The sequence below is a fragment of the Chondrus crispus genome, genomic scaffold, assembly GCF_000350225.1.
Source record: "Chondrus crispus Stackhouse genomic scaffold, scaffold_85, whole genome shotgun sequence".
In the NCBI taxonomy this organism is placed as follows: Eukaryota; Rhodophyta; class Florideophyceae; order Gigartinales; family Gigartinaceae; genus Chondrus; species Chondrus crispus.
In genome coordinates, this window is record NW_005178764.1 from 202570 (window position 1) to 222598 (window position 20029).

Sequence of the window (20029 nt, forward strand, 5' to 3'; positions counted from 1 at the left end):
CCACGGACACAGAAGAGGAGTGAGATTGAAGCGCGCGGACACTTTTGCACCTCAACCGAGCACTAAGATCGGACATCCAAGCAAATAAATAAAAAATAGAAAAGTCCGCCTACTTTGTATTTTTGGGTTGTTGCACACTTATACGTAGAAAGCCGTAAGCAATCGATTGAGATATTTTTTCTTTAATTTCAACCACGTCGTTCTGATATACGGCGCACTATCTGGCGCCGTTACGCGCGGCGGTGCTCCTTGGCCCGTGTCGGAGATATTTTTCAAAATATTTTGCATGTCCGATTTTTTTGTCACTGTCCGACAACACCAGCAACCCCCCTTTACGAACAAATTGATCTCAATACCGGTCATCCAGAATACAGTACGGGGACGCGCAATAGTGCCGCTTCTATTACAGGAGGGACGCGCAATAGTGCCGCATCCATTACAACGGGCGACGCGCAATAGTGCCGCTTTCATTATTGCCACCCTTGTATTAGTGCCGCAAAAATCGGCAGACACAGGTTCTGCCACGTGTCGTTCGCTACGTCGTCATCGCCCACTCCTCATGCGCCTCAGCTCAATTGGTGATGGCACCTCACTCTTTCCAGCACACTGGATTCCTGAAATGATCGCCAAAGCGAAGCGTACGCGCCTTACGATTGCACAGAAAATCGAGGTTGGGCATCTGCTGCAGGTCAAGAATGCGAATACCACAGTTCTGCGTCAGTTCAAAATTTCGGAGAGAACCATCCGAAACATCAAACTCTCTCTTCCTTCACTCCAACAAATTGTGGCCAACACCGCTACAACGCTCGGAACAAAAACTTTGCACCCTGCGCATTACCCTGCCCCACTCTTGAAGCTCACTTGATTGAGCCTGGTGCCAGAAGACGGCCTTGCAGAAACTGCAGAATTCTGCAGGAAAGATGTGGAGGAATGGATTGAGATTGAGACTAATGAGCTTGTGGCAGAAGCTTCTATTAGTGATGCTTGCGATTCAATACATTATGGTGGAGAGCTACAGAATCAGTCTGCCAGTGATACTATGATGGATGATTGTGTGCCAGAAGACGAGTGTGAAATTACGGAGAGGCGGGCCGTACCGAGTGCTGTAGTGCTAGCAAGGTTGTTTGGGTCTTTGGAGAGTCTGGGTGTGGAGTGCGATGTGAGAAATGCCTTATCACACTTCAGGTCCGCAAAACGAGCTTTTCTAGAAGCTAGGCATGAACCCAGAGACTTCCCCTCCATCTCTCCAGCTTCCTCTCGTCCAGTGTCATGAGAACCCTTGAAGCTCTCTGCTATTGGCTTTGACTATTCGCTACTCGCCTGCTTTAGTCATTTTTCAAGTACTCACCAGACCGCATCGGCAAAGGAACATGCTTCGAATCGAATATTCAAATAACAGTTTTTGCGAGATCGCGGTCAATTGTAAAACAAAGGGTCTCTGTAAAAGCTATTGGAAAGACGGAGGAGCAAAGAAGGAGGCTTGTGGTCAACGTAGGGCGGGGATGAAGAGAAAACGCACAGATCAAAAAAGATAAATGCACACGAAACTTGAAGGTATACTAAGAACGCAAAAGCAACCCTTTTCCCCAACGCTTCAAACTGCCTCATCTTTCTTTTCTTGTTCATCCTTGTCATAGACTGTTAAGTTGTATATGTGATTAAGCCACAACACGAGACATATCTACATCATGGAAAAGAAAATCTTGTAAGAGGTAAGCGTGGATCTTCATAACTCAGTTGCAGTCGTTTAGAAGCTGGAGTTGCATTTCGCTGCAAGGGAGATACACAGAATGCGAGAACAATTTTGTGACATGACGACAGCAAACTCAGGATATGTTCTGCTTCTGTAAATTAATTACCTTAGACAATCCCTGCAAACGCAGGTATTACACATTCTCTCTACATGAACTGCAGTGTGTTCCACTGTACTACAACGAAAACAGAGTCCATCTCCATTTTTGCAGTCCATAACTATGCAGACGTATCACTGTAGTGTACTGTGCCCTGGGTAGTGCACTGCCTGCGAGACGCCCAGGGCATGTTGGGAATCGAACGTGGATATTTATATATCCTTTGGGATTGGGGGCCGTTGTTTCCGTGAGGGATTTCTATCCCTCTATCCCTCACTGTTCTGTACCTTTCACACATAGGATATCTACCTACGTTGTCGGAGGGCCTACAGCAGGACTTTCCAAATTTGGTGACAAGGCTTCCTCCCGAAACAGGATGCATAGACAGAAGGGTTAAACTTTTTCGATGCCTGGATGGTCTCATGCAATGTTAAGGGGGGAGAGTATTAGAGATTTCAACAGTGATACAGCCGTTTTAATGGGTAAATTCAGGGGGTATGCCACAGGATGTGTTTGTCACACACTACTGTACATTCCCAAACACGGTTCAAATTGATACTTGTCACTTGTCTATTTGTTCATGCAGGGCATCTGGCACCAATGAAATCACAACGGGCTTAAAGTGCGAGCTCAACACGGCGGTTGGCCCAGATATCTCGGTCAGCGGGGGGTCCGTGGAGCACATCCAGTGAGCAGATGACAATTGTGCCGTGATTGTTTCCATTACACTGGCGCATCTCATCCGATGCTTACCACAGTGGTCTTAACAGACTGCTGAAATCAGCAGTGCTGATTACTGTCTTCTAGCATTGGGACGCAGTGTTTACCCCTCCCACCTATGAACCACAGTATCCGACTAAAATTTATATCGTCAGCGCACCAGCCATACCTCCACTTCCGACCCTTCACCTCACAGCCGCCTTGCTTCTCTCCAAAACCTGACAACAACGCGCAAAGTACCCATACTCACATTCCCGCTTCATGAAGGCCCGGTCCGCTGGTCGACCCCCGAAGAGTCCCACGTCCTTGCAACCAATACTACCCACCACTCGTCTACCCCGCTCCGCAGCATCGGTAAAGCCCTTGTCCCTTCAACGGCTCCGCGTTCTATACGCAGACTTAAAGGCCCGCGATGCCAAATCCAAGTACCCCTGGCGTACCCTCATCCTCGTTTTTCTTTCCTTTGTTCTGCTTTCCGTCGTCCAGTTTGTTTGCACCACAACCATGGGTGCCATGTCAATCAAAGTCAACCTCCCGACCTATTCTATCTACCACAAGTACAACCAGATCTTCTATGAAGATTCAGATTTCGCCTACATACCCGAATCCAAGATCTTCATGACCACCACGTCCAAAGTAGGCTCCACGACCTTGTGGACCTGGCTGCACAAGGGCCTATCTGGCAAGTCTAGCGATAAAGAATGCAAAGGCTCCCAAGTTACAAACTTTCAGGCTCCTTGTTGGCAGGGAAAAGTCCTTCATCCACACAACATGACCGACTTAGAGCGATGGAAAATCTTGAATGACCCTGAAGTCCTGCGCATCGCCATAACCCGCAACCCATTTGAAAGGATTCTTTCGGCATGGAAGTCCAAAGCCGCATGCGAAAGCGATGACTTTGGTACAGATGTCAGAGAAAGAGACCGTCTCATTCCCGGTATGCTTCGCCAGGCCCAAATGAGGAAAGGTGCATCCTGTCTCAGTATAACCAGCTTCGCTGAAGTATTGGACAAGCTTCGAAGAATGTCTGAACGGGATGACTTCGACATGACACTTTTGGACAAGCACTTTCGACCCCAAGAATTTCATTTTGATATCATCAACTATCAATACATCCTGGATGTCAGTATGTTGGACAATGTGACCGCCTTGCAACCAATTGTTAGGCGCATGCCATTTCCAGAGTTACTCACTGAAGGACCTACCAAGTTAAGCTCGTCACGACCGGCGTATCAGACTCTTTCTGAACCCACAGCTGCCCTTCTATACAAATTCGCCATTCTCACTGAGGGACTGCCGCAAGAAATAAGAATACCATGAGTCATTAGGTTGATGTACAAAGGCTCGCACAAGAATGCCCATAGATAACCAAATCACTCACACAGTTCTCATTGCAAACATCTGTGGGGCCATGACAGCAGTTGGAAGACATCATTATCTCCCAACTTCCACACTTGGTCCCTTCAGACAAAAGGCAATTGGCACCAAGACGTGCTCAGGAGGACAATTTTATGCACCTGTTGGCCATTGGCGTCCTTGAACTCGTATATTATGTAGTGCTTTTGTTCATCACAAGACAAGGCTTTCCCGAACCATCGCGACCTTTTTCGTGTAAACAATAAACCTCCTTGGACTCAGTGCATTGAAGAATCTTCGAGCCTTCCCCGAGATCAGCGACCTGAATAAGTTTGGTCCCAGTCGTCGAAACCCATCCGTGAATGGTAGCTGGGTTCCCGTACACAAGTGCATGCGCTGGTATGTCTTTGGTAACAACAGCGCCAGCCCCAATGAATGAATAACTGCCGATGCGCACACCGCAGACAATTGTTGCATTTGCGCCGATCGTTGCTCCTTTTCCAATTGTTGTCGGAAGGTAGTCATCTTTTCTACTGACGTGGGAACGGGGGTTTTTAACATTGGTCAATACACAACTGGGCCCCAAAAACACATCGTCTGCAATTGTCACGGCATCGTAGAGGGAGACGTTGTTCTGGACCTTGACGTTTCGCCCCAGGGAAGCCTTTCCACCGATGTATACGTTCTGACCGACGTTGCATGACGGTCCGAGTTTTGCTCCGGGCATGATATGCGAAAAGTGCCAAATCTTGGTACCAGGGCCAATAACAGCACCGCTGTCAACTACGGCAGTGCTATGAACAAAAACTTGTGGGCACTGTGTCCCAGTCGAAAGGTCCACTCGAGCACCGTCCCTGCTGAGCGAGTCAGCGGCTGCAGAGAGCACTTTCAATACCCGAATGCCCTCCTTGCCGTCAGTTTGCGGGGGTTTATCACTTGACTGGCATTCCAGAAAATGCTCCACTGCGAGTGCCAGAGGAGGCTTATCCACGAGTTCTCCAATACGGTCCCTCGATTCGTTGGATTTGGTCAAACTGCTTATGAGATCTTCTTCTTGCTTTTCAATGACGACTCCTGAGCCATCAGCTTTTCTTTTAGCCGACCATTTGAATCCTTGAATTTTCGGAGCTCTGTCATCTGGCATGGCCTCGTTTAAAATAAGAGCCCCCTTCGAGCCATACACAATGAGGCGACGCTCCTTCAATGGATGAAGCCAGCTTGCTTCGATTTGAGCTTGCACACCGTCTGCAAATCTGAGACTCATATCGATATAGTCATCGATACCACACGTCACGACCTTTTGGCCCACGCATTGTACTGTAGCTGGTTCTTGATCCCCACAGATAGATAGTAAGATTGAGATATCATGGGGGGCGAAGCTCCACAAGACGTTCTCCTCCGTTCGAACGGTACCAAAGTTCATGCGAGACATACGTACCCTGGTAACCTCTCCAACGAAGCCGGTGCGGACAAGTTGTAACAGACGGCGATGTTGTAAACTATACTGAAGTAAGTGATCGACCATTAGAGTTACTTTTTTATAACTTGCGAGACGGGTAAGCTCTGCGGCGTGTTGAACATTGACGCAGAGTGGCTTTTCAACCAGCACATGTCTACTAGCATGGATAGCTTGCTTGGCAATGGAGTAGTGAGTGGCAGGGGGCGTGGCAACGACAATAGAAGCTTCTGGATGAGCCTGCATAGCTGAGGATAAAGCACCGAAGTACTCGACCTGTGTGTCCGGACTGAGACGTTCACGCGCTTGGTCGAGGGCGTTGGGATGTGGGTCGACGACCGCGACAAGCGCTTGGAGCTGATACGCAGTAGAGACGTGATTCAGACCCCATTTTCCTGCGCCAACTACGATTAGCTTGGATTTCTTTTCAGCAAGAAATGAAAGCATGATGTGATGCAGAGGAAGAGTGGGTGAATTCGGAAGAAGACGAGGGAACAGAAACGCGATGAGTTGCGGCGGTCTGCTCTAGCTAGGAAAGCTTTGTTCTTTGACAATGCTTGCAATGGGACTGCAAGAGTCGGATTGCATTTACCGTCTGAAAATAACAGTAAAGTATACGTTTTTATCCCTTTGAGAACAACACCTAGCTTTCATTGAAACGTGTCAAAAAGCATTTTGGCGACCCACGTGTCACTCTCCTTCCTTCGTTCAGTAAGGTACCCCTTTCAGGCGGTATCTCTACAGTCGGCTTAAACGACAGCGGCTCAAATGATACAGATGCGCAACGCATCTTCTGCCTTTGCAGCATCACCCCCGCTTCGTGTACATTCTCCTTCGCGGAGAAAGATCTGTTGTAGATCTTTTCCATCCAGAATACCGACCATGTCATCGCCCTTTTCACTTCGTGACACCCTTGCCGGTGGAATAGGAGTAACTACCGGCTTCGTATTGGGATTATTCACGCGCACAGTTTTCCGCCGCTTTCGCCCGCAACTAACAAGTCAATATTCTTCAGATTCTGAGGAAGACATTGGATGGGAACCAGCGGGCTCTGTAGGTGAGGCTCACAAGCTCGTGCTGTGCGTGCGCACTGACCTTAAGATGAGCAAAGGTAAAATTGCTGCTCAAGTCGGACATGCCACAATTGGCGCTTACAAGCGCGCAGAGACAAGAAACCCAACTGCTTTAAGAATTTGGGAGCACAACGCGCAACCAAAGATTGCCCTTCAAGTCAGTAGCAGGCATCAGGCAGAAGCACTCGACCGCGAGGCCAGAAGACGAGGCTTGGTCACCTACATGGTCCACGACGCAGGGAGAACGCAGATTGCTGCGGTACGTTGAATGAACTTTTGCATAGTGATGGTCATGGATTTTCAAGGTGACTTGAACAATTGGATTACCTTATTCTTTTAAGAAAGTACTAACTTATCGCAATTACGCTACTCGCCTTGCGACTAAACAAAAGGGAAGCTTGACGGTCCTTGCCGTTGGCCCCGGTCCAGATAGCTTGGTGAACCAGGTGACGGGATCATTGAGACTGCTGTAACAAAAAGATTGCCAGCGATGCATCATGGGAGCAGAGAGCCATTGCTCACGACCTCGCTTTCCTGTGAGTGGCAAGCCAATGCAGGATACAAGAGAAAGTTAGTTTGAGAGTTTTTTTGAGGTGAGAGAGTTTTGAACGCGTTCGACTCGTGTGCACTGACCTGTTCCACGATCGCACGTAGAAGATTTCAAACGCGTTTGGCAACGAGTTCTTGTGACAACCACCAGTTTCGGGCAACCCGAACCAAATCGGAAATGCCTCGGAATCTAATTGAAGGTGCAACGGTTGATGGAAGTACTCGTTTTTTTCTTCTCTCACAAGCTTATCATTCAAGTACCACTGGATCTTATCCTCTTGCCAGTTGAACCCAACCTTCACGGGTTGTGCGCTGAGGTCAAAACCAGCATCATAGACTTGCGGAGAACTCATTTTGACACCGTTGGGATTGCGATGGACGTGCATATTCGTATTAAACAGCTGCTTGTACGGCTTACCAAAGCTTGTTGGTTTGTCGCTAGTTGAATACTCAAAAACGTCAAGTTCAGTCCACTCATTTGGTGTGTTGTAGGCAAACCAAAATGCACTAGAGATTTTGCTATCCATCATGCGACAGTAAATCTCAAAGTAACCGTAGAGACTTCTTTTGCGAGTTCTTACGAAAGCTGTGGAAAAGTCCTTGTACATAGAAGGAAAGTATGCAGGAGGGTTGTCCTCTCTTGACCGCAACTTCATGGATCCATTCTGGACAATCACATTGTCTTTTTTGAAGAAGGATGGCGCTCTTCCCTTCCATGTGGGGTTGATGGTCTCCCAGCGCTGTCTTCTCATCCACGAATCTGTTAGAGACCGTTCGAATTCATCAGACATTTCCCAGTTTTGGACCCAGCAGTGGTTCGGTCCAGGGTCGATCCTTGGCGGTGTCTTGAACGGTTCGTGGCGCGGTTTACTCATGCTGTTCTGTGCTGTTTCACAGTTGTTCCAGAACAGCAGCGGCGGTCTTAAATTCTCAGATCGTAGAAACAGAAAAGCTAGTGCTGGTCAATACGTTTCCTGTATCGGAGAGAATAGTACATAGCGATGCCTCCCTCTTCTGCTCCTCTCTTTCGATACTGCAAAAAAGACCATGCTTTGCGAATTGAAAGCAAAAGTGCGCAGGGCCCGTTGAGTGGGTTGCACGTTTGTCCTTTGCCCTTTGTAGATCGAAGTGTGGCTCGAGGACGTCTCTTGCTACCCCTCTGGGGCTCAAAACCTACATCTTGTGTTCTCCAGCAAGACAATGGCCAAAAAAACCTCAGGGCATGTTGAAGGGCGAATTCATCTTTTGGCCCGATGCACAAATATCACTTGCGGGTCGTTCGTTCCTATTGGTGTGAGTCTTCTCCTTGACAACAGCTACGTAGAATCTAGTTTCCATCCGACCGGGGCTTGTCCTCATATGAGGACAGCTCTTTTTTTGCAAAAATATATAAATTAAATTGAACATTCAAAAGCTACCTACTTTGGACACTATTTTCTTAACGCGCTTGTTTGCGGCAATAACATCTTGTACTGTAGAACCCCAGGATGGCAGCTTTGACTACTAGTTCCCTTTTAAACTGGCGTTTTTGGTTTCGAATTTTTTATACGCGGTTTTAAGGTGGTTTAAAAAAAGAGAATTTTTTTACGTACCCCTTTTATTTTGGAATGTTACGTACAGTGGGGACCACGATATAAGAGCACCCCGTGCCAACCCCTTCATACTGCTCTTAATCCGAGTTTGCTATGTACTATTCAAGAATCCCGCACAGGATGCCCATCTTACTCCTTAGAACGCTGTAGCATCTCACCAATAAGCAGTTGCCTGGACCCGTGCTGCGACCAATTCCAAAACGCTTCATCACAGAAGAGGCGCTCGCGCCATTTTGAAGACAACGCGCAGCCTCGGCTTTCCCTTTCACCGAAAGGCGCTTGCGCCTCTTCAGCGAGCCGTGAGCCACCGGTGGAAAGTGAGAGGTCATTTCGGAGCACCGTATTGATCCGTGCGTCGGAGAAACGGAACAGGCGGACTGTGGGCGAGACTTCTGAGATGCGTTTGAAATACCAGGCGAGAAAGGGACTGTGTGATTGCAATTACAGTGTTTGATGGTGCTTGAAGTTATGATACCGTGCCAAGCGAAAATGGTGCTCTTACTGCGAGGTCGTTCTTATTCAAAGTGCTCTTATATCGCGACCCCCCCCCCCAGGTGAAGCTACACATACACGGGTGGGTTTAAAGCTTGCATGCACACGTTACATAAATAGGCACTGAGTGTGTATTTGAAGCTACACATACACGGGTAGCTTGCATGCACACGTTACATAAATAGGCACTGAGTGCGTATTTGCAGATTCATGCAAACTTTCTCTTTCTGCACTTTAAATTCACTCCGCTACAGGCACCTTGTCATAAGTCAGTCTTTCGGATTTTGGGGATTTTATTTTAAAAAAGAGCTTTTGCAGACGAGCGAAGTTTTCAAGCCACGGAGGATTTCGATGGAACGACGGTGGATACATACCGGGATCGGAAATCCTCCCTCCATACCGAATTAAGCGGCGATCTCTTTACTGTTGGCGCACCTGCTGATACCGCATCAAAACTTCATGAGCTATGCTCCCCTCCACTTCTGCCCCAGCCCGTATTGCTGACAAAGAACTGGAGCGACTCAGACAAATGGGTACGGCTGTCAAAGAGGCAGGTGTCGGAGGGTATGTCGAGGTAGTCCCAGATGAGTCCGAAGCAGAACGTTCCGTTGGTGGTACGATATTCTATACCGCTGTACCGAAAGACACAAGTATTTGCGTTTTGGAACCCAACTTTCCCGTTCCATGTAGTCCTATGATATTGAAAAGGATTGCAACAGGTCAAGAACGTCGTCACGGGAATGAAGTCGGATGGGCATGCTCTGCCATAGAACGACGAACAATTGGTGGGGATAACCATCCTGTACGGTTGCGAGCTACGTGCATATTTGCTGGTATTAGGCGCTTTTCGAAAAATCCTTTGACCTCAGTTTCTAACGCCAATCTTCGTGACAGAAATTCCAAGAAGTGCAGATGTGAAGCAATGATCTCTGCCATACCCGTTGGAAAAATGGTAGTCTTAGCTTTGCTCTCGAAGTGGCAGCCAGAAATGCCATGCGGGATTCGGCTATCATATATTCAAATTCGGATACGACACACATGCATACTCAAATGATGAAAACTAAGAGCAAATCTCCTTTGGAGTCTTCAATATCTGACGAGTCTTCCATTTCAAATTCCAAGGAACCCTGCCCAGGTTTCGTCATTATCACAAATTGCATCACTAGGCACACGAACCACAAGCCGCGAGCCGCAGTTGGCGATATGAAGCTTCAGCGACTAGCTTCATCCATTGAAGCTGTGCACGTTCTACGTGCGACTCAATTCTTGAGAAGGGCAGTTCCAGATGTCTTTGTGCCTGCAACGGTCGTTCGTAATGCGCTTGCAGCGCTTCGAAGACAAGAAGATGACGCTACTGTCGCTCAAGATCTCTTTGGTGACATGCACCGCGCAGGAGATTTAACGCACATTTCCGTTGGTAGATCGGATGAACGGATACTAAACTACATATTCTTCGCGCCACGCGGGGCGCGAGAGCTTATTACCAGATGTGGTGATGTCGTCACTATCGATTCAACTCACCATATGACCAGGTATGACTATAAGACAACATGGTTAATCGCGGTTGACTCACTAGGGAAATCTAGATGCACATCTGTTCGTCTTACTTTGCGCGAGGACGCACGCACAATGTCTGGGATGCTTGCAGATTGGGCTATGGAAATGCGACCTGTGAATTCACCAGATCCTGTCCCGCTCCCTCGTGTCGTCTTTACAGATGACGACTGAGGGCTTTCGGAGGCGCTGTCAATGGCACCCGATGCTGACGCGCGGATGCACCTTCTATGCATTTGGCACCTTATCGGTAACAATGTGTACTCACACGTTGCCAACTGCCTGGAAGGCGGACCTAGCAACTGGATTCTTTCTCAATCGCAGATAGATGAAGTTCGTGGGAGCCCAACTGAGGGAGGGTTCGATCGCCTTTGGAACGAAATGATCTTGCGTTGGTTTCCAATGAATCCCGAAAACTTTCGACAGCAACAACGTGCTCGTAAGTATTTACAGCACCACGTTTATTCGAAACGAACCAGATGGGCATTGTGTTTTTCCCAACCGCTCCAACTTTGGGAGTGCAAAGCACACAGCGCTCTGAAAGTTTTCACGCTTTGTTGAAGAAAAACATACCAGAGTCAAGCTCGCTTGCTAATTTTATTGACCGCATCCTTAATCTTATCGAAAGGCAAAGTCAGAAGAAGAAACTCGCAATAGAAGGCCTCGACGAGCTCCCTTCGGCACTGGATACTTGCCCACGGACGAGTCACATTATTCGACAAGAGGCGAAACGCCATCGCCTGTCACGGGCCGCAGCAAGGATGCTTGTTAGCGAGCTCAATGCAACCTCTCGAATGAGTGCGAAAATTATTGAAAGTGATGCCGGGGATACTGGTTCCAGAGACGACCCCGTCCCCGCTCGTGTGGAATACGTGTTGCCACAAGCAGTGGCTGAACGAACATCTATGACTGTTGTGAATTTGACTGCAGCAGTTGCGTTTGCTGGCAACTCTCCATTGTCATGGCGCGGGGTACTTTGTTCTCGAATACCAGATGACGCCTGTCCCTGCATGTTCTCCTCTCAATTTTCGCTCCCGTGTCGCCATATTCTAGCAGCAGCTTTCGAGGTCTGCATCGCGGCGGCAGCCCACAGTGATCGTCGATTCACCGACCTCCTCGCAGGACTCGATATTTTGCACGAATACAACTTCATGGAGTACATCACTTTGCATTTGATCGGAGAGCGAGGGAGCGTATCGAAATCTGATTCAGATGCGATAGTCGCATCTTCTTCAAAAAAAGATGGCATTGTCATCGAGTTCGATTCGACAAGGAGAGTCGAGATGAGTAGCCAGATGCAAACCGGACGTGAAGCCTTTGTTGCCGAGCGAGTCAATTCTTCCGATGGCAGTGAAGAATCATTCACGAGCAGCTTGAAAGCACAGATGCGTTCATGGTGTACAAATGGTTCTAGAGCCCCGTGCGATTATCAACGCAAAGATTTTCCATTTCTCGACAGTGCCGAGTCCCGCAGACAAATTTACGGATCAATAGCTTCACTGGGGCGTGAGCTCGCTTCCTTATGCTCCTCATCAGAAGGGGGCGTTCTGTGTTGCTGAAAAATCGGAAAGTTGCTCTCGGAACTTGTAGCGGGGATGTCTTATATCGCGGGGCGATCGGGATCAATTGCAATGGCGGCACATCTCGACGACATCATTGATTGTTCTGCAAAAGAAGCTTTGACAGACCCCGCACACCCAGATGAACCCGTAGTGCTGCCCATCGTTGGTGACGCGGAACGCTTCCGTGTCATCCAGCGTGACGAAATCGGGGAGCATGTTGAAAAAGCCTTTCAAAAACGAAACTCTGACGACGCAGAAAAGCGAGAAGACCGAGACAGGAATGACGCTGTACCATTGTTGCGTGCGGTGAGCATCAGACAATTTCACCGAAAGCGCGTAAAGGGTCTACAAACGGGACAAAATGATCTCTCAAAGAAACGCAGACTCGGCGTTAAGAATAGCTATTCGGATGCGAGTATATATAGCCTTAGGAGTGAGTTTTTCGGTCTTCATCAAAAGCCGGAAGGTGCTCTGGAGCCACAAGATGGTGCTGTAGTCCTTGCAACCGATGAAAATCCGAGAAATACGTCTCAGCCTTTGAGGAATCCGCAACTTCGTAGAAGTGCGAGACGCAACAAACCTGCCAACGTCGCCCCACACAAGGCCCGTCCGTCAAGAAAAAGTAAGAAGGAAACTGCAGCACGAGTACCAGTTCGCCGCCGCACAGACACCAACAATATTCCCGTTATGATTTCGACAATAACGGGGCCACCGAAAAGCAGCATGATTGCTTGTCCTTTTTGTCAGCAAATTAAACTGCAACCAGTCTTCTTCAACGTCCCACAACATGAACTGACACGTCACGCGACTGAAATGGAAACCTTAACAGGAAATACTTTCAGGGATATGGCCGTTCGCGCAGCTCAAGAAAGGAGATCATCAACGGTAGCAAAGGAAGAAAAGGTACATCCTGGTACAGACGCCTTGAATGGAACCTCCATTGACGATAATGGCGTTAACATGAAGGTTTCAAAAGAATATCACCATTCTTCTGAAGCTGGTACGGATTCAGAAACGAGACCGCACAACGTTTCCAGAGTAACTTCTTCCAAACTGGCAATTGAAGGAGCGGCGCCACGGGCACGCGTTTGTAGGGTTCTCCGGTCCCTGCGACAGGAATTGCCGGAATTGACACGGACTGCAGTTCAGAAGATTGAAGCCAGATCCTGCAGACTTGCGGGTCGTGCAGCCAAGAACACAGAAGTGGTCCTAACAGTGGGAGGCGTTCCTTTGGACTGGAGAGAGGCTTCTCAATTTCGAAAGGACAGTGGGTTACTGATAATGTGATCAATGCATTCATTCCAGTCATTCTTCTCGCCTGCCAGACACAAAGGATAAGATTATGTGCATAAACACACACCTTTCGTCGCTTATAGACGACCTTCCGCGAAAAAAAGCTTGGGGAACAGGAATGAAAATGCATGAGAAAAGTCTCATTATCGTTCCTTACCACCACAGTGGACCCAACGGCGGTCTTCACTGGTCCGTGGTATTAGTGTTTGCTCAAGATGGAGAAGTGCTGTATATTGATCCGATTTGCCCACATCGCCAAGGGATGAGCACCAGCTCTCTAAAGGTTGTGAGCTGGCTCGACGCTTCTTGCAGTGACTCCCGTTGTAAACGAGATCGCGAAATGGCGGGAAAATGGAGAGCCATATGCGGCGGTGCATATGCATCGTCCAATCTTCTCCCTCAACAGCCTAATGGGGACGACTGCGGCGTCTATGTGTGCCTATACGCCGTTTATGCAGCTATCTCCACAATCGTGAATGGCGTAGGAGTGAAAGACCTCTGCCCAAAGCGGCGACCGCAATCGTTTCAACGAGCCATTCGCGTAGAGCTTTTGCGTCGTCACCGGGATGTTCCTCGAACGCAGCGACAGCGTATAGAGGATGCAACACCCGCCAGAAAACAGGATAGGTAATTTCTCTAGCGGCCCGGCGCCGAAAGCTTGCAAAACGATCTAGCAGCGCACGGAGTAATATCGGTCCCATTGCGGACCGAGGATGTAGTGATCTTTGTGCGTGTAGATGACGCAGGGTTCGGCGTGTCGACTTCAGTCCATTTCTTCTAAAGGCGAGAGCGGTTAAAGAAGTAATAGATGCGAACGACGGACTTGCACGTATCCAGGTCGTGCAGAAAGTGCGGCGGTTAGAGCCGAACACCGGCGTCGTCGAGCGACACCGGGCCGTCTGGCGCGCGTACGGCGCGAAAGATGTGCGCCAGCTTGAGCGGCGCGGCGAGGACGCGTAGAATGGGCTTCGGCTTGAGCAGCGCGGCTAAGACGGACCCGTAGAATGTGCGCAGGCTTGAACAGCGCTCAGCGTGCCTTCGCAGGCACCACGGGCGTCGCTGGCAAGCGCGCAACATCGCGCGAGACGTTGGCGTGCTCAAGCTGGACCCGCAGCGTAGGCGCAGACGGCGGCGGCGCAAAGGTCCGGACGGTGGGAAGGTTCGCTGGCGCGGTTGGGTGGCAGTTGCGCTGCGGCGGCGGGGTCCCGAGCGGATCGTGGATGCGGCGCTTGGCCAGGGCTGCAGGACCAACGGTAAGCGGGACGAGAGGGAGGTAATGAGGGGCTTGGGGTTGGGGGGGATGCGATGGGCGCTGCGAGTTGTGTGTGTCACAAGATATAAAAAACGAAAAAAGCAGACGTCTAAGCATTGTGGCTCCGGCTGGGAAGTGCTTGTCGCCTGTGCGCTGCGCTGTCTTTACCAAACGAGGAATTACGACAAATGGTGACAAAAGCCGGGCAACCCTTCTAGCCCACACTGCACGCATGGACCCTGTCAATTCCATACCCGCTTCCGGATATGCACGCCCAGGGACGCCGTCAAGTTAGTGACAAAACGGACCGGAATTATTTGTATTTATACTAGACATTAGGAATTACTGTCAATGGAGGCAAAGCACTGGGCCAGTCGTACACGTGTCCGCGAATTAGGTAGTCCCGTGGAAATTGATGGACATAGCAGGCATTCTGGTGTAGTGGTCAGAAACATACTTTTACGATGGAATATCGCCGGTTCGAGTCGCGATGTGTGTGTATACAGTAGCTATCTACACACATGCCCGTGACGGCAGCCTGTGTGTGCATCGTAGCATACTATACCACGGGTTTATATTAGCCTTAAACGACACCGTGTGCATGTATCCGTACTCCTCCCCTGTACCCCTTCTTGTAAGCCCCTTTCCTTGGGAGCGTAGAGTAATGAAAAGGTGAAGAGGGCGTCGTCGGAATGAGTTTGATCAAAGGGAGCACGTTCCCTGACAAGCACAGCATCTTGATAGCATCCTTACCCCTGTGCGCCACCGTGGGCCGATCTCATAAGGAAAAAAAGTCAGACCCTGGGCGCCTGCGTATAAAGTGCTCCTCCCAGGAATGCTCATACATTGTCAACGCCCATCCTGACCGCAGGGCAAACAAACGCTTGTGGAAAGTAGGAAAACTCAATCTCACTCACTCCTGCGACGCTATAAAGGGGAAACATAATCGCAAGCCCTAGCCGTGTGCTAGTGTTTGATAATCTACGCGAGCGGCATGGGAACGTCCCGAAGGCTGCACTCTGAAATCATCTGGACAAAAAGTGGGCATCGACTGTTTTCATCTTGCAACACTTCAAAGCCAGTATGTTGCTGCTGCTGCCCTTGCATCTCAAGTAAACATTAACGTGGATTTGCAGATACTGCCTATTGCCAGACAGATGAGCGCGTGGAGAGTTCCGAGTCAGGTAGGTCGGCCGAAGAAACGGCGGAAACAGGGGGTCGCAGCGTCTCAACGAAAGTCGCGTTGCTCTGCTTTTGGTCAAGTTGGGCACTAAACTACGACTTGCGAAGCCCCCGACACTGTGTAACTCTGTTACCTCTACCGGAAAGTGGTTCGGTAGTGAGGTGAAGAAAGGGGTACGTAACAAAAGATTCCAAAATAAAAGGGGCACGTAAGAAATATTCTCTTTAAAAAAGCTTCTTTTCCAGATATCCTTGTTCTCCCGTTTGTGTCGATTATAGGCGTCTCAAAAAGTGAGACGATTTGTGAGATTTTTTGTGAGTGTTGTGCTACCGAGCCCGCCGCCGTCTACAACATCACAAACCGTTTGTGAACATTTGTTGACGTTTAGCACTTTTTCAGATGGTTTTGAGACGATCTCATTGCCTCATCTCAAACGTCTCATAAAATGTAGCACTTTTTGAGATCATTGCCTGACGTCTTACAGGTGCATCTCAAACATCGCACTTCCTTTAGCACTTTTTGAGATGAATTTGTGTGAACATTCACGAAGTTCGCAAACGTCAACCCTAAACTGCACAGTTCACAAAACTAGTGCGCCGTTTGAGACGGTTGTGTGTGAGCGCACCACCACGATCAGACAACTCACACAGTCAAGTGCCTTTCGTCTCACAAAGTGCTCTTCGTCAACAAACTCAACCAAAATTTCCCCCAATCTCACTGTGTCTCGCGAGATTCTGCCCTTTGTGGTATCTGCATGTTCCATCCCACCAATCACCGAATACTCACACTGCCCACATTCTCTGAGACTTTTGGCCACCTCTCGCTATGGGCAACAGAGCACGGTCCCCGGTGGAAAAAATATCCAACCATCGCATCTCCGCAGACGACAGTCTTGATGCAACCGTTCTTCGCGGGCTTCAGCAGGCCAGTGCGCTACAAGCCTCGCCAGAGAGGCTAAAAATATTACCAGAGAGGATTCAACCCATCCGTAGGGATCTGTATCCCGAACGACAGCCTTCGGAGCTATACGAAGACATTTCACCGCTTCTGACACAGACAGAGCTGTGTCATACCTCACTTCCAGCTACATTGACCTCCCTGCAGTCCTCGCCGGTTTTTTTTGAGGACGAAGAGTTTTCACCAGCCCCCCGTACCGACACTGCACAGCCCGGACGACACGTATCCCCACATACCCCCTCCCTGACTTTGCAGCGTTCAAACGGGCACCAGGTAGTTAATGGTGGGGCCATACTCGAGCTTACAGACTCACTGGACGCCAGTGACGTTCCATATTCCCAAGAACGTCCTGTGTCTAGCAGCTGCAACTCCTCCGCAGAGGAAGTGCCTCTCTCTGACGTTGAACTCCAGACGGAAATTAACGAAGCCAAAGTACGTGCATTGCAGCCAACCACCTATCTGGCAGACGTAATGGAGCAAACAGACTCTGGTGCCACTCTATGTGAGGACCTCTTCAGTAGGATATATTACGATTTTGATAAGGAGAGGTACTCCGGAGAGCATTGGGGGGATGTCGACGCTGAGGCCATGAATTTATGCGTCCCGGTCTCAGCAGAGGAATTGGAGGAGCGCGCTCAAGCGCAAAGAAGTGGCGGTCTCGATGGCTGGCACTATGATAGCCCTTTCGACGAAGTATTCGTGAAAATCGACAGCGTGAATCGGAGTCTGGAGGGTCGATTTGTAGAAGAAGCCAACACTGCACTCGACCGGGTTGTTGCAGACATTTCCAGTAGAAAGGATGATTCTACATATTATTTGTGCTTCGTACAACGAGTCGCCGACTACGGTTTGTGAACCCCTCGAAAGCGGCCACTTCTTCCAAATGGGCCTGTCTGCAGACCGCTACTATGATGTCTGGAGAGCTCTCAGTGGTTCGAAGGAGCCCCGTGCCACACACGACTGCAGTAGCACGGAAAGGTCCCGTACAGCGAACAGAGCAACGACTCTCATAACTGAGATAGAAGCCGAGGTTGCAGTCGTCAACCGTGACCTACTTTATGTACAAAACGCAACTGTCTTCTCGTTAGATGACGATCATTTGCGTATGGCATCGCAGGCTGTTGTTGAACTTACCTACTTGCAACAACACAATAACCATAAGAAGGGTTTGGGGCCTGTAGGTAACGCACTATGCCCCGCTCTGAACCCTTTCTTTATTGGCTGTCATTTTACGCGCACGGGTGAGAAACTGTTGCATACTTGTGAGAGGCTTATCCAGATGGTGCAGGGGGCATCTACGACCGGAGCTTTACGCCCTATGCCGAACGCAATCTTCGCCGCCGATCGCGGCTACAATTCTAAAGAAACAATCTCGTTTCTGTCCGACAAACTAGGTGCAAGCCTGCTGGGTACCCATAAGAGGGATTTGTGGTACCCGTTTGTATTTGGCGAAGGCCCAATTTCAAGAAGGCACCGAGGGATAGACGTGTCTGAGAGGGGCTGCCGTGCTGTGTACACGGCCCAACTGAAGGGTGGGGGGGCTTGCAGTTCCCAGGTTCGACGCGCCGAGGCCTGTGTTTATCGAGAGAGCTGCTCTGGGAGAATTGCTGCCCTGGTTCACAATAATGCATCCCTGTTCTCTTCCAGATGCTTCACTGTTGTGCTGCGTGACTCTTTTCGAACGAAAAGTTCTGTACAGAAGCTACAAGAGTCATTGGTAGCCTTTGACGAATACCAAAAATGCGGGGATCGGCCGACAAGGTCCGAATCGGTCCGATCGGGCACAGTTAATCATGGCAAAAACAAGGTTGAACAGCTTCTTAGCAGGTGCACCATGCTGACATATTATCAGTCGGAGGACCCGGTTTGGTTCCTCCTTCGTGCATTCCGCTTCACATCACGCACTGCCCATGGCTTTAAAGCCGCTTTGGCTAGCGACTACGAGGCTTTATGGGGGGGGTCCTATCATGGCTGTTGCGGGAGGAAGTACTAACTATTGGGGCACATTCTTTGTTTGAAGACCATGTCATTGTTCGAGAATACCTCAGGCCGAAATGGGAGCAGGTTCTCAGAACCCTAGGAATGGCATTAGGATGCATGCCCCGCCCATCTTCCCGTGCCTCTCTTGCAGACCGCATTTCAAATAGCTCTGCAAGCAGAATTTCTGCAACTACCAAACCTGAGTTGCTTAACTTTCTATCTGTGTTTGGGCGTGTAGTGGATAGTCGTGCTAACAAGTCCGAAGTTGTGGCCGCTGTAATGCAGTTCAAGGCAGATATACTGTCTAGGTCTGTGTCTACAGACGGTGGGAATGAAGCCGACCATACAACTGATGATGAGATGGCTGAGCAGGCAGCAAAAAGAATATGCATTTTGTTTCGAGAAGCCTCATTAACATCATGGGTCATGAAGCCCCTAGTGCCAGCCGCTGGCATGAAGGAAGGCACTCGCAACGAATTGGAGATTATCCGAGCCATTCCTAACTTCTTTGCGGGGCACTTGGGTGCGTACAAGAGGGGACTGTGTTCGTCTACATATAGTTGGGATCACTACCACAGTTTAACTGTGAACTACATTCGGACAACCGGACTTCTAGAAAGCCAGAGCTGCTCTATGGTCGCTGACAGCCCGGATGCTGTCATGGCGGCTACTGATGGGGACAATTTAACTACGGTCTATGCAGTCGAAATTAAGACCATGACCGCGGTGCGGACAATAGAAGGGGCTGTAGTACTTAGAGAGAAGTATGGTGCTATTATATCGCTGGAGAATGTTGGCACAGATGACAAAAGCTCTGAACTGTTCAGAGAACTTGTGCCATCTACACAGTACAGAGCACAGGTGCTACATCACTGTGCTACGCTAGAAATGAACCATGTGGCATTTGTTGTCGGCACTGGAGGGTCCATGGTTGAAGGTAATATCATTTACTTATGTCTAGTTGAGTTTTCTGAGTCCCTGCGACACAGCTATACATACTGTCTGGACTGTGGTAGAGTCTCAGTTTTTTCTTGGGTGGGATTGGATGCGTCACTCGTGCCAAAATAATACGACGAACTGTTGAAAGATAGTCATGCGTCCGATCTATACAGCTTTGTGTCGTATTATAATCTAAGCAAGGCCATCAGAAAGGAAGTTTT

At 49.2% G+C, this 20029-nt stretch overlaps 7 protein-coding genes across 7 annotated transcripts; 4 read left to right on the forward strand and 3 right to left on the reverse strand.

Annotated features, from left to right (window-relative positions):
- Positions 1-559: 559 nt before the first annotated feature.
- On the forward strand, positions 560-865 carry CHC_T00007790001 (hypothetical protein). Its single transcript, XM_005711512.1, has one exon. It carries the CDS (start codon positions 560-562, stop codon positions 863-865), a length of 306 nt encoding a protein of 101 aa, XP_005711569.1.
- A 1966-nt stretch (positions 866-2831) lies between these two features.
- CHC_T00007791001 (hypothetical protein) lies at positions 2832-3890 on the forward strand. The gene has a single exon (XM_005711513.1). It carries the CDS (start codon positions 2832-2834, stop codon positions 3888-3890), a length of 1059 nt encoding a protein of 352 aa, XP_005711570.1.
- Positions 3891-3894: 4 nt separating this feature from the next.
- On the reverse strand, positions 3895-4002 carry CHC_T00007792001 (hypothetical protein). The gene has a single exon (XM_005711514.1). It carries the CDS (start codon positions 4000-4002, stop codon positions 3895-3897), a length of 108 nt encoding a protein of 35 aa, XP_005711571.1.
- A 2-nt stretch (positions 4003-4004) lies between these two features.
- Positions 4005-5829, reverse strand: CHC_T00007793001 (hypothetical protein). The gene is made up of 3 exons (XM_005711515.1): positions 4962-5829; positions 4144-4922; positions 4005-4064 (listed from the first exon to the last, which is right to left on the reverse strand). The coding sequence occupies exons 1-3, from the start codon at positions 5827-5829 to the stop codon at positions 4005-4007; spliced, it is 1707 nt and encodes a 568-aa protein (XP_005711572.1).
- A 435-nt stretch (positions 5830-6264) lies between these two features.
- On the forward strand, positions 6265-6928 carry CHC_T00008495001 (Peptidyl-tRNA hydrolase 2, mitochondrial). The gene is made up of 2 exons (XM_005711516.1): positions 6265-6714; positions 6848-6928. The coding sequence occupies exons 1-2, from the start codon at positions 6265-6267 to the stop codon at positions 6926-6928; spliced, it is 531 nt and encodes a 176-aa protein (XP_005711573.1).
- A 45-nt stretch (positions 6929-6973) lies between these two features.
- CHC_T00009399001 (glycoside hydrolase family GH16 Endohydrolysis of (1-4)-beta-D-linkages of galactans) lies at positions 6974-7879 on the reverse strand. Its single transcript, XM_005711517.1, has one exon. It carries the CDS (start codon positions 7877-7879, stop codon positions 6974-6976), a length of 906 nt encoding a protein of 301 aa, XP_005711574.1.
- Positions 7880-8005: 126 nt separating this feature from the next.
- On the forward strand, positions 8006-8233 carry CHC_T00007794001 (hypothetical protein). The gene has a single exon (XM_005711518.1). The coding sequence runs from the start codon at positions 8006-8008 to the stop codon at positions 8231-8233; it is 228 nt and encodes a 75-aa protein (XP_005711575.1).
- The last annotated feature ends 11796 nt before the right edge of the window (positions 8234-20029 follow it).

Excerpts from the sequence above, each read along its gene's own strand:
- CHC_T00007790001 (XM_005711512.1), top strand. The coding sequence starts at position 560 with ATGCGCCTCAGCTCAATTGGTGATGGCACCTCACTCTTTCCAGCACAC.
- CHC_T00007791001 (XM_005711513.1), top strand. The coding sequence starts at position 2,832 with ATGAAGGCCCGGTCCGCTGGTCGACCCCCGAAGAGTCCCACGTCCTTG.
- CHC_T00007792001 (XM_005711514.1), bottom strand. The coding sequence starts at position 4,002 with ATGTCTTCCAACTGCTGTCATGGCCCCACAGATGTTTGCAATGAGAAC.
- CHC_T00007793001 (XM_005711515.1), bottom strand. The coding sequence starts at position 5,829 with ATGCTTTCATTTCTTGCTGAAAAGAAATCCAAGCTAATCGTAGTTGGC. Across the intron at positions 4,923-4,961 it reads AGAAGAAGATCTCATAAGCA|AACTCGTGGATAAGCCTCCT; the intron begins GTTTGACCAAAT and ends ACCGTATTGGAG. Across the intron at positions 4,065-4,143 it reads GTTCGGGAAAGCCTTGTCTT|CACGTCTTGGTGCCAATTGC; the intron begins GTGATGAACAAA and ends TGTCCTCCTGAG.
- CHC_T00008495001 (XM_005711516.1), top strand. The coding sequence starts at position 6,265 with ATGTCATCGCCCTTTTCACTTCGTGACACCCTTGCCGGTGGAATAGGA. Across the intron at positions 6,715-6,847 it reads GGAGAACGCAGATTGCTGCG|GGAAGCTTGACGGTCCTTGC; the intron begins GTACGTTGAATG and ends ACTAAACAAAAG.
- CHC_T00009399001 (XM_005711517.1), bottom strand. The coding sequence starts at position 7,879 with ATGAGTAAACCGCGCCACGAACCGTTCAAGACACCGCCAAGGATCGAC.
- CHC_T00007794001 (XM_005711518.1), top strand. The coding sequence starts at position 8,006 with ATGCCTCCCTCTTCTGCTCCTCTCTTTCGATACTGCAAAAAAGACCAT.